The following is a 13,766-nucleotide window of genomic DNA, read 5'->3' as shown; positions in this document are numbered from 1 at the left end:
TAGCTGCGAGTACCAGCCATACTGTATTTTTGCCTATCGTATCCTAAAATTATTTTGTAAAAAGAGGCAATATTTCCCCGTTGAAGTGTGTTTTAACCTGAAAATTCTGTATGTAGAGACGTTCCTAAGTAGAGGGACCACTGTATTAGGAGAAGAGCCACAAAAGCATGCCTGAAAAGACCTAAGAAGCTTATAATCTGGTTTAAAATATCCATTTTTTGGGTCACTTTGTCCATTTCCAATTGGCACTGATGATCCTTGAGTGGTTGCGGGTCCGTGGTTTCAAGTCTTGCCTTTTTCCATTTTTTCTTTTCCACTGGCAGGTGACCGGAGAAGAGAAGCCTCACGATCCCAGCTGCTCTCTGCCATTACAAGCTTACGTGGTGACACATTTCCTGCTGGTGCTGCACACGTACCACGAGCTTTTCGAGAACCAGGCGGTACGTATTTGTCGCATGAGGGCATTTTCTTTGGTTAAAATGCCTTTGGCAAGTCTTATTTAGAAAAATTCAACAGTGTTGACATGACCCAAGATGTCAGGTCCGTGCAGGAGAATGTCTGCAGCTCCCTAATTGAAGACTACTCGTCAACCAACATGATTGAACTAATGACACAGTTTGTTGCGGCCGCTGGATGCTTTGACTTCCCCCAAAAAAGCAAAGAAAAACGAGCCGCGTCTTACACGGTGACAGGATGACTGATGGGCCTTCCCCTTCGGAGGAACTTTTGTCTATTATTTTCCACTTGCCCGAGCCAAAAGACCCCCTTCCCTTCCTCCTCCGTCAGAAAAATAAAGCATCGGGTCTCCTCGGCAGTTATCTTTGGAAGGCTTTTTTTCCCCCCTCGGGCATAGTTTTGGTTAGCCGAGAAGTGCCGTCACACCCAAACTCCTTCCAAACTCCCAAATAAAATTGCCCCTCTTTTTTTCGGGGCGCTCCTTAGTTGTGGTGCCGCACGCACGCACACCTCCGGGGCTCCGAAACGGCAGCCGGTGGTCCGGCGGTCGACACAAAGGCCTTAATTGTGGACTGGAGCCTTTCCCAAGCAAAATAGCCTTCAGGATGCGGCAATCAAGACTTTGGCGAAGGAAAATAACAACGGGAGCTTCGATGCCTCCCGCAATAAATCATGCGGCGCGTTTGTGTTGATGGACTCAAGCGCGTGTGCGCCAGCTAACGGGATGCTATGGCTAGCGTAGAGTGAGTGTGTCACTGAGTGTTCGGCTGACTGGTTGGCTGAGTGACTGGCCGACTGACCAACGCACTGAAAGATTGAGAGATTGACTGACTGACTGAAACATTCAGTGAATGAGTGAGTGGCAGACTCTCTGCTTTAGTTGTGTGACTGACTGAGTAACACCCTATTAATGCTAACTTACTGTTTAGGTGAGTGACTTAGCAGGTCAGTGAAAGTGTAACCGACTGACTGACCAATCCTGGTGAGTGAATGAGCGACAGACTAAGTGACAGCCTGATGAAGTGAATCCGTAACCGACTGACTGACAAATCCTGGTGATTGAATGAACGACAGACAAGAGAACGTGATGCAAGCGTTTATTAGCCGTTTTCAACTGGTACTTGGAGGCAGTGTTGTTTTCGTCAACGATGACGACAACGAAACTATTTTGTCAACAAACGCTTTTTTTTTCATGACAGTGACGAGACGATAACGAGCTAAAAACGTCTTTTGTGAAACTAAAACATAACTAGACGAATGTCAGTTTTCGTCTGAGGAGACGAAATCGAGACAAAAATGCGTTCTGTCACATGTTCAAAATTGTGACATTTCATGTGTCGTTAGCCTGCATCGTAGCATTGTGTGGTTGTGTCACTCGTGACATGCTGCTGCTTTCAAGGCTTGCACAGACACACACACTGTAAGATTTGTTTTGTTATCTTGGCCAGAGAGAACATGCAATGTTGGTTTAGCCTTTAAAGGTCTGTGCTGAGTGATCATCACACACTAAATGTAACTCGTAGCATTAGCATAGCATTCGCGTTAACATTAGGCTGATTCTAACAACGAGCGTTCACTTAAGCTCTCGCACTTTTTTTTTTTTTACATACAGTTCGTGGCGTCCAGTTAGGTAGAATTGAAAATAATGTACTGTTTTCCTGTACTATGTCCCTGAAGACTACAATATGTGCTCGTCTATCAATGTTCATTCGAAATAGTTAGAAACCTGTATTTATCTATTTTGGGAGGAGCAAATTTTTGTATTTTACATACGAAAATTAGTCAACGTCGACTAAAACTAGACGAAAAAAACTCATGCGTTTTTGTCAACAAAAAGTAGAGAAGACACATTTTGAGATGAGTAAAATATGACAAAGGCTAGGTTCATACTACAGGTCTTAATGCACGAATCCGATTTTTTCGTGTTTTTCCGACTCGAGTGAGGCATTAACTTGACGGTCTGAATGTGACAAGTCGCATAGAACTGGACCATTTCAAATCCGATCTGGGTCACTTTCGTTTGTGGTTCAAATCCGATCTGGGCCACATTTTTCCAGACTGTCGCGGCGGTCTGTACTGTCCACTCTCCCAAATCGGATTTCATGCAGCAATTACGTCATCAAATAGCGAGAGAGACTCTACCGTAGCGATGCAGCTGTGCGTTAATAGCGCCTAGCTTGCAGTGAACACGGCTTATGGGGAAGGGCTGGGCTTGACAACAGTCATAAAAAATAAAAATGGGTTGAGGATAAGCCTGAGAATGCTCAGTTTTCTCTCTGCTCCAAGTGAGCAATATTTCAACATTGCCTACACGGCCGAGAGTCGGGGCAAACGGCCCGTATGTGTGTGTGACATGCACGGACGGTGCGTGCATGCTATCGATCCATATAAACTTTGAATATAAGCCTAAACGGGGATTATTTATGTCTGTTATTTGTGTCCTCCTTTTGAAAAGCAAAATATGATATCCCTGGAATGACGGGTGACGTGTGTCATTTGTTTAGATGCTTCTACGCATGCGGGTCTTCTTGCTCAGTGCGTGTCGGACTGCGAATTAGTGCGCATGCGTAATACTTGAACGGTCTCAATGGACAAAGGCAGTCTGAACGGGCACGCCAAAAAAACTGATATGACAAAAAAACGGATTCGTGCATTAAGACCTGTAGTATGAACGTAGCCTAAGACTTATAAGTATTATCGTCCATAAGACAAAGACAAAAATTAAAAGGGCTGCCAAAAACAACACTGATTGGAGGACTTAAATATTTTGAGAATTGCATACTAAAACTACACAGAATTTTTCTGAGTTGTCGTTGACTAAAACTAGACTAAGACGAACACATTTTGAAATTACTGAAATATGACTAAGACTAAAAGGTATTTTCGTCCAAAAGATTAAGACGAAAATTAAAAGGGCTGCTAAAAAAACTGCACAGTATATTACAACAAAGCCGCTATATAAGGGCTAGCGCTAGCTGTTAACCGTTTTTAAGAGGATTTAATCAACTTCAAGTTTAGAAAGCAAGGTAAAGTGGATTACATATGTTTGTGGTGACCTGTTTTTTTTTTTTTAAGTTTGTTTTTAAGCATTCAGACAACACGAGTTGGTGGTGTTGATGCGTGTTTATTTAGTTAATAAATATATTTTTGATCAATCAAAAATGTTGGCGTAATATCTATGTAAATATTCATTGTTAAGACTTGGACACATGCGGCTTATAGTCAGGTACGGCATATATGTGGGTGTATTTCTAAAATTTTGGGAATTTTGGCCAGTTCGTCTTACAAATCTGGTGCGCTTAAATATTCCAGAAATTACGGTACTGAATTTTAAAAATTTTTACGAGATTTTTTTGTTGCTGTCAAATACGTGACGTGACAATGCCAAACGCTTTGTGAGAAAGTGAGGAAGAAACTCATGACTTTTTTAGTTTTGTGAAAGATTGTCTTTTATTGGCAGTAGAAAGCAATGGGATAGCTTGTTTAGCGAAAAGTTACATGTTTGCTGCGATACAGGGATCATTTAGAATGACTAAAAAACGGAATATTGACCTTAACCTGAATATTGTCTTTTATTTGACCATCGACTGAGCGAAATACTTGGACTAAATCAGTGCTTCTCAATTATTTTCTGTTACGCCCCCCCCAAGCAAGACGTAAATGTTTCGCGCCCCCCCCAAACTCTCCGCCGCCACTGTAAATAGTATTATTCGTCTATAAAATTACTATTATAAATACGCATCTGCCTAACATTGTGTCCTTTTTTTCTAATAAAGAAAAAAAGTAACAGATCAACTTATAATAAAGTATAACTTTATTAACATTGTTTTTGTTTGTAACAGAGAAGACTTGACGTGCATCAATTTGCCTGAATTAAAAAAAAAAAAAGTCACATTCAAACTGTAAAAATACACTCAAGGTATTTTTGACCATTTGATACAGAAAAATAAAATGTAATAAAATCCGTAAATAATAACAAATTCAAATTGTTTAGAAACATTTACTCATGAGGACAATACGCCAAAAAATTTGACCGAAAAAACAAAAATGAATAAAGGGAAAAAAAGAGTGTCCTTGGACAGAAGGACAGTTTTTATTTTTGCTGCTCACACTCAGTATTACCTCCTTTGCAATGGTGTGGAGTCATTTTGCAGTGAGCATGCTAACCTTGCTCACTGGTTTACTGATATAACACTGACAAAGCAGGACGATTGTTGGCAATATTCGGCACGTTTTCGCTGAAAAACAATCAAGCGGCTTATCAATGAGATTGGGGACGAATGTCTTTAAGTGGCGTCTTAATTGATTTGGCTTGTGGCAGTCCGCTATAATTATTTTCAGACACAGTAAACAGTAGTCTTTCCTCATCACCCCACTGTATTAAAAGTCAAAGCTAAAAGGCAAACGGCACGAAAAAAGCGCATTCTCGGCGGCCGAGGTAGAACCGTAGGTGAGGGCGGTCGTCGTGACGATCCCAAGCCGAAAATGGCACTTCTCGGGCGGCGACGTGAGAACCGGACAAGACAGTGGGTCGCTTCGTGAGTGAGTCCGGTCGGAAAACGGCTTTCGAAAACGGCGGCGGCGCACTGCTCTTCATATCTGTTTTCTGTGTGCTGAGTGCTCTTCCTTAGTTCAAAAATACTGCACGCACTCTGAAAATGAGAGCGCCACTGCCACCCACTGAGTGGATGTGCAAGTACACTTTATTCCAGTCCGGCAAAAAAAAAAAAAAAGAAAAAGCATGTTCCCTGAGGACACATGCGCCCCCCCCCTGGCATCGCTCTGCGCCCCCCCAGGGGGGCGCGCCCCACTATTTGAGAAGTACTGGACTAAATAGTCCATCCCACAGTCTTTTACCAGTGAACAGTCGAAGTCCAAAATGGATTTTCTTGTTCCCGAGCTGCCGTGTTTCCTCAGTGTGCCAGCGCACTCAGGCCTGTTTGCCTTGGCAGCAGCCTGTAAACAGCGGCAATGATGCTGATTACAGCTTTCCAGTGGAAGTCATGCCATATGCTGTATTTGGACCCTAGATGCTGAGCCAGTTGTCCGTGCTGGGGATGAGCGGCTACGTTCTGCTCACGCTTACCTCGCTGGGCTTCATCATTGACTGCAGGTACTCTCACTCATTGTTTGACATTGATGGCGACAGACATTCATTTCATTTCAACTGTATTGTCATAAACCTAAATGGACCCCAAAAACTTATTCATGATACAGTGGGGCGTATAAGTATTTAGTCAACCACTAATTTTGCAAGTTCTCCCACTCGAAAATATTAGAGAAGCCTGTAATTGTCAACATGGGTAAACCTCAACCACGAGAGGCAGAATGTGGAAAAAACCCCCCCAGAAAATCACATTGTTTGATTTTTAAAGAATTTATTTGCAAATCATGGTGGAAAATAAGTATTTGGTCAATACCAAAAGTTCATCTCAATACTTTGTTATGTACACTTTGTTGGCAATGACGGAGGCCAGACGTTTTCTGTATCTCTTCACAAGATTTTCACACACTGTTGTTGGTATTTTGGCCCATTCCTCCATGCAGATCTCCTCTAGAGCAACTCCCTCTACAGATTTTCTATTGGGTTGAGATCTGGAGACTGGCTAGGCCACACTGGACCTTGAAATGCTTCTTACGAAGCCACTCCTTCGTTTCCCTGGATGTGTGTTTGGGATCATTGTCATGCTGAAAGACCCAGCCACGTCTCATCTTCAATGCCCTTGCTGATGGAAGGAGATTTTCTCTCAAAATCTTTCGATACATGGCCCCATTCATTATTTCCTTTACACAGATCAGTTGTCCTGGTCCCTTTACAGAAAAACAGCCCCAAAGCATGATGTTTCCACCCCCATGCTTCACAGTGGGTATGGTGTTCTTCGGATGCAATTCAGTATTCTTTCTCCTCCAAACACGAGAACCTGTGTTTCTACCAAAATGTTCTATTTTGGTTTCATCTGACTATAACACATTCTCCCAGTCCACTTCTGGATCATCCAAATGCTCTCTAGCGAACTGCAGACGTGCCTGGACGTGTACTGGCTTCAGCAGGGGGACACGTCTGGCATTGCAGGGTTTGAGTCCCTGGCGGCGCATTGTGTTACTGATAGTAGCCTTTGTTACTGTGGTCCCAGCTCTCTGTAGGTCATTCACTAGGTCCCCCTGTGTGGTTCTGGGATTTTTGCTCACCGTTCTTGTCATCGTTTTGACGCCACGGGGTGAGATCTTGCATGGAGCCTCAGATCGAGGGAGATTATCATTGGTCTTGTATGTCTTCCATTTTCGTATAGTTGCTCCCACAGTTGATTTCTTTACACCAAGCGTTTTACCTATTGCAGATTCAGTCTTCCCAGCCTGGTGCAGGTCTACAATTTTGTCTCTGGTGTCCTTCGACAGCTCTTTCGTGGAGATTGGAGTGTGACTGACTGAGATTGTGGACAGGTGTCTTTTATATCGATAATGAGTTAAAACAAGTGCCATTAATATAGGTATCAAATGGAGCATCGTTAGAACTCGTTAGAAGAAGTTAGACCTTTTTGACAGCCAGAAATCTTGCTTGTTTGTAGTTGACTAAATACTTATTTTCCACTCTAATTTGGAAATAATTGTAAATAATAATAAAAAACAATGTTATTTTCTGTTTTATTTTTCCACATTCTGTCTCTCATGGTTGAGGTTTACCAATGTTGACAATTACAGGTCTCTCTAATCTTTTCAAGTAGGAGAACTTGCACAATTGGTGGTTGACTAAATACTTATTTGCCCCACTGTACATGCTTTTGATAAACTAGAATTTTATTCTGTCAAAAATTGGGGGGGAAAAAACTTTATACAAGTCAGGCCCAAGTGAGCAAAATTCTTCCTGCTGTCTCCAAACAATTTGAAGCAAGCAAACATTTCCACTTATTTGAACAAGTGTTCCGTATTTGTCCTTCATGTTTGTTGAAGACTATGTTTTATTATTTAGAGAAGTCAGACATGGGTTCGAAAAAGAACAATATTTACCTGCTAGGAGGAAAACCTGTCTTTCTTCCATTTTTCCTCACGGCTCTTTACTTTTTCCACGCTTTTAGGAACTGTTTTCCTAATATGCATGTGCATGTTTTCTCCAGGCCGTCGGCATCCATTTTAGAGATGCTACGTTGCGTTGCTATGGAGATGTTGCTGCAGTACAGTCACCTGAGCCCTCCCAACTCCGCTCTGACTGTGCCCACACAGGTAAGGTGGTTTTGATGTTTCACCAAATATATTATATTATTTTAGATGAGCAGCCAGGAAGCAGTTGCAGTGTGGCCAGGGGCGCCATAGGTAATCGTTTGCAAATTTAAATATTAATCATTATAATTTCAATAGGAATAAAACGAAGGGTTCCTTTCTCTTGTTTTGTTTTTGGCAAAAAGTAAAAACCCAGAGAGCATATGTATTGCCAGCCACCACCACCTCCCCCCAATCCCTGTATTTTCATTAAATGGTTTGGTCTGCCCTTCCTTCGATCAGACCGGGAGCAGCAGTGCGCATTTACATCAGTCAATGACTCGGAGTGCCCGCTACTGCAGAATTTTTTTCAAAACAAAAATCGGGCTACCAAAAGAGGAAAGAAAGGAAAGCAAAACAGGACAGGGGTAGAAAAGGCCAACAGGATGTGACAAAGTAACTTCATAAAGGAAGGGTAGTGTTTTGTTTCAGTGTAGTGCTGAAAATTAACCTGTTATCTTAGCCCACTCCAGCCCCATCTGGAGCTCACTCCGTAAGAAATGCGGGATTTTCCCGGCCTCAACGAGCGATATTCACCATTCAAAAACATGGATTCCAAATCATGACGACATTTTTTGGTATCCTACAGATGTTGAAAGTTGGTGTGGAATTTTTTTTTTTTTTTTTTTAAATCAGCTTGAATCCAGTTTGTCAAGAATTAATTGAATTTAGTTTGTCATCAATTGAATTTAGTTTGTTAACAAGGGACCTCGCTTCGGTGCTGTAGCCGATAGGGGAGATTGCGATTTTCCACATGAGGCTAAGCCTACTCCATAATGAAATACTGTAATTGTTTGCTAGCTAGTCTTTGCTCCACTTTTAGCTTACATTTAATCAGTACAGCAGGCAAACCCTTAGCAAGCTCGTCATACTAAAACAGTTGTATGCTGTTATACTGTAATGTATACTAGAGGTGTCCCGATCTGATATTTTGATCGGATCGAACACCGATATGGGCAAAAAAATGCGCACCAGTATTGGATCGGCCGACACGGAAAATTTCCGATCCAGACTTCCGATCCAGTTCTTTTCCTCCGGTCCGGGTTTTCCAGCGCACTGATTTACATAAACCATTCCAGTTTTTGCTTCGGCTTCCATAAAATCCGGTCCGCATTTTACGGCACACCTTCGACACAGTATATTACCGTCTCCCAATTTACCGAGAGACTTTATCGGTAAAAATGTCGGCTGTGTGGGATCATTTCACCTTAAAGGACGACAAAGACGAAGAGGCAGAGTGCAACATATGCCACAATAAAGTCAAGCGTGGTGGTAAAGCTGTAAGAAGTTTTAATACAACCAACCTAATCAAGCATTTAGCGAAATACCACCACAAACAATATGAGAAGTATGTTAAGAAAACCGAAGACAAAAAGAAAGGTCCTACGCAACTAACACTGACAGAAACTTTTGCTATGCGTCACAAACTGGCACTCGACAGTCCCAAAGCCCAGGGAATAACAAGAGTCATTGCCGAAGAATTCATTCTGGATGACGAGCCATTATCTCTCGTGAGTAAAGACGCACCATCCAACACTTAGAACCACGGTACAACATGCCCAGGCGTCATTACATCCTTGAGCGATTCGGCCGTGGAAGATTCGAGAACGATTCACAAACATCCAAATTCTGATTATTGAAATATGTCAAGTAAAGCGGAACTACTACACAGCGCAGTCTTCGGGACGCAATGAGAAACGAACCGCATTGCGTCCCGAGAGTAAATATCATGCTTGTCATTGACCTGGGTAATGCCAATGCTCAACTCACAGCTTTAGCTCAATTCATGCCGCTAGATAAAAAACACAACAATACCTGACTGCTGCTGACAGCCGCTACAAACTACGTCAACATCGTTTTAATGTAGATAATAGATATCATATGTATATAGAACTAGATGCATGATGACAGACTCGACGGCGTTAGCAACATTGAAGTATTGAAAACTCGATGCGTTAGTAAACAGCCGCCAAAACAGTTTTAAAGCTTTCACATGTTGAAAGTAGACAGAAGGGAAATTATGGAATAACGGGAGCAATTTTAACAACTTTAACTGTTGATTTGCAAAATTAAATTTATTGAATGTAGTTTAAAGCTGCTGGTACAGAATGGGGACTTGAGTATTTTATTTACTATTTTAAAATGTTAACTTGATTCTGAAATAGTCGTTTATTTAAACCTTCTTGTTACTAATGCACGAAACATTAAAACCATCTAATAGCTTGGGGGGTTTGTGGGATTTTCCACTGAGGTTGTTTGTTTGTTTTGCTTTTTTAAGACAGTTTACAATATTATTTGCACGTTTTACTGACTGACTATGCCATTTCTGTTTGTTATTTATAATGTTTTGTGTTTGTCACTGAATAAACAGGTCAGTTTCTTGTTACCAACCATTGTGTGTTATTCAAACTCACCTAATTCAGCTGGCTAGTTGTTATCAAGAGTACTAAAACCTTTTTCAACATGAGTCTGACAACTAAGGAAGGAGGATAAATAACTTTAATACATGCTCAGATAGGCCGGTATCAGTATTTGCCAGTATCGGTATTGGATCGGAAGTGCAAAACAATATCGGTATCGGATCAGAAGTGCAAAAACCTGGATCGGGACATCCCTAATGTATACTAAAGTTAAAACAAAACATGTATTCAGTCATTCATTATGGTATTTGCTTTGAGAATATTTCTAATAAAATATATTTAGGTTGTAAAAGATGGCCTTCAGTACATTTCTTATAGATGATATCAGTCTATTCATTTTTGCTCTATACGGTGTATCTTTACAAAAAATTATTTTCATTTTAAATTAATGAAGAAAATGCACAAATTAGTGTGTAAAGGTTCACCAGAATGCAGGAAACTACGTAGTTGATACTCTAAATGTGTGTGTGTCCCAGCACTGGTAGTGGGGCTCAAAGTGATATCTTTTCATGGGGCCCAAAATCCCTGGCAGCGCCCCTGGGTGTGGCACAAAGCACTTCTCTAAATTGTTCACCAAATAATGGGTAAGGTTACGTTCAATCCTCTCCCAGATGTGGCGATAACAACCAAATTCAGTGCATTTTTTGGTTTAGAGACGCAAATGTATCATGTCCTTCAGCAGCATGCTTGGGTCTCAAAGGGGTTTCTTTAAAGTTCTAATGATAACATGCATTTATATGGTTTTATAAACACTTATCGATATACATTAACACAAATAAAGTGTGTTAAAAATGGGGCAGGGGGTGACACTACTTTGCGGTTTTTCACTTTACGCGGTCTGTTCTGGTCCCCATTAACAATGATAATTGAGGGATCACTGTACACCTAAACAATGACATGTATTTGTGAAAAATGATACACGTTATAAGACTTCACATCCGACATATGCGTTTTCTCTATGCAAGAAATAAACTTAGACGTTGACGTTGAACGATGAAGTCACTTTTTTGTCATTACGCTAATTTTATGCATGCGCGCGGGTGTTTGCGTGGTCTGTTTTGTGTGCAAAGTCCTGAAATTGGCGAGTCTCGCTGGCGCTGGACTGTACACGGCGGCTGACCTCTCATTACGGGCGCCCCTTCCCTACCCCTGCCCCCTTTTTGAGGTGTCTGGAAACAATTAGCGGCGTCTGCCGCTAACTAGAGCCGGCTGAGGGGATTTGCACGTGTGCCTTTCGCGACTTCACATCTGTGCTGCTCAGGTGCAAGTGAAAGAAAACACACGTTATTTGTTGTCCGCGTTCAAAATTTTAAATACGTCAATGAGTTTTCAGGCATTCAAATTACGACGGCCACTGTGTTGAAGCTAGCATTGGTAGTCATTCTATTCTTTTAAAGGCTAAACAAGGGCAACTGTTTGTTGAATTTGTTTTCTTTTTGTTATTCTTTCCGTTATACAAGTAAATAATTTAAGCTGATTCTTTTTACGAATTTTTGTTTAATAGATTTGTATCAAATGCCATCATTTACAGCACCAAGTCCAGTTAATGTCAAAATTATCAAAAAGAACTAAAGGCTTCACAAGCGCACAATTAACCTTAAATTACTGTATTAAATATGATTCTATAAATTAACATGAATTCATTAAATTAAATTAACACCTCACATAAGTAATAATAATTTTTGATTAATAAAATAAATGAGCCGGAAAATTTTGAATTATAAAGAAACTTTAAAAATAAAAAAAATCAATCATCACAGAGTAATAACTATAATATAAAATAAATACGCACTGAAAATAATACTTATAAAATTACCATAAGAGTCATAATTGTTAAAAATGAATGGCTCTAAAAGAATATTAATTATAACACTATAGAATAAAAAATGAGCAATAAAAATAGGAATTATTAATTTAAAAATTAATAATTTTATATTACTGACTGTAAAAGACTAATAATTCTAAAATTGAGCATTGAAAATAATAATGATTAAAAATATGAAATTAAAATTAAAATAATGATCATTAATTGTTTAATTAATTAATAGTAGTTATTGAATTAAAAAATGATCAAAAAGCTTTATGGCAGTGTCATATTTATTTATTTATTTGATAGGAATAGTGCACATTGATGAACATCTGTTAGACTCTAAAAGATGTAAATATGCCGGATTATATCATAAATGCAAAAAAAAAAAAAATAAAAATTCGTAAAATTAATGAACAATGTGTTTTGGAATTATAAATCAATAAAAATAACCCCAAAAAAATAAGAATGACAGTAAAATTGTAAAATTATAAAATTTAATATAAATGAGCAGCAAAAATTAAAAAGATAAATTAATACTGAAAATTACAGAATTTCAAAGAATAAATTATAAAAACATTGAGATATAAAAAAAAAAAAAAAAAAAAAAACATTAATGATGACATCCCCTGATCTACCCCCACCAATTCGGACGTCTATCACCGTCCATGGCGCTGAAGCATCAGCATTCACCCTATAAAGCATGTCTAGCATTTCATATCGGCGCAGCCCTGCCTCCTTCCCGTCTGGCCGGCGATTTGGCATTGAAGGCCGTAAAATGGCGGCGAGTGCTTGACGGTGCCATATATCACACGCCGGGCTTTTTGTGCGAAACCGTACAGTCAGCGGGGCCCCCGTGGCAATTAAATATCAATTGACTTCATTGATGGACCGCCGCCTGCAAACACGTCAGTGTGGCGTCGTTAAAAAGTGTGCGTCAGCCGCCATTTTGAGCCTAGGCCGAGGCATTTAAGCACCTGCCGACTCTGGCGGGGCTAATGGTGTGTAAAAAGTGCTTGTGGTTACATATGGGTGTAACCATTTTATAAGTGGGGGGCCAAATTGCTCTGGAGTAAAGTTGCTGCAATAAATAACCAAACTGTCAAATTCTAATGGGGTTACAAATAAATACAACTTTTGGGTTTTTCATGTTCATATGTCATAATAAAAAACTGTAAATATGTTGCTATATTTAAGAATATAAACAAATAACTAAAGCTTTTTAACTATTTTAGTGCCATTGACAATAATGTACATCCAATCGTGTGGCTCTTTTTGCCCTAACTAAATTTAAATTAGTTTGTAGCTAACGACATTAGCTGCCATTGAAGACATTAGACGTCCAATCCATTTGAACTCAGACAGCTGGCAGCAAATGAACGAATGAAACTCTCCTAGTTCAAATGGATTGGACGTCTAATTTCGTCAATGGCAGCTAATGTCGTTAATGGCAGCCAATGGGTTAACACAGATTTTTTAAAATTTATATTTTATTGGAAGTGTTGCGTTGAAACAAGATAAATGTCATTTTTTTAAACTGGATAAATCTTACATATTCCCGTAATAGAATTAATGGTATCATGCGATAAATCTCTAACACAACAAATTTGACATAGCAAAGAATTTTGATTGATAAATTTCAGGTTTGACGTGATGAACTCTGTATGCTTTAATGTAATAAACTTCACATTATATTATAAGCTTTCAATATTAGACAACAAAATTGAAAGCAACACTTGGTAACTTTTCAGTTTTGGTTGATTTTAGCAACACCGGTGGAAAAAAACGGTAGTGTTTTGCCTTAAAGAAGACTGCGTTTCCCATGAGGA

General features: G+C 39.8%; 1 protein-coding gene across 1 annotated transcript in view; it reads left to right on the top strand.

Annotated features, from left to right (window-relative positions):
- agmo (alkylglycerol monooxygenase) overlaps positions 1-13,766 on the top strand; it is a 119,574-nt gene that overhangs the window by 67,170 nt on the left and 38,638 nt on the right. The window contains exons 10-12 of the mRNA XM_057833811.1: positions 324-440; positions 5,487-5,569; positions 7,569-7,674. Of these exons, the coding sequence (XP_057689794.1) occupies positions 324-440; positions 5,487-5,569; positions 7,569-7,674 (306 nt within the window). The remainder of the gene's footprint in view (positions 1-323; positions 441-5,486; positions 5,570-7,568; positions 7,675-13,766) is intronic.

The sequence above is a fragment of the Corythoichthys intestinalis genome, chromosome 4 (genome assembly GCF_030265065.1).
Source record: "Corythoichthys intestinalis isolate RoL2023-P3 chromosome 4, ASM3026506v1, whole genome shotgun sequence".
Classification (NCBI taxonomy): domain Eukaryota; kingdom Metazoa; phylum Chordata; class Actinopteri; order Syngnathiformes; family Syngnathidae; genus Corythoichthys; species Corythoichthys intestinalis.
This window is presented reverse-complemented; position numbering and strand designations above follow the sequence as displayed.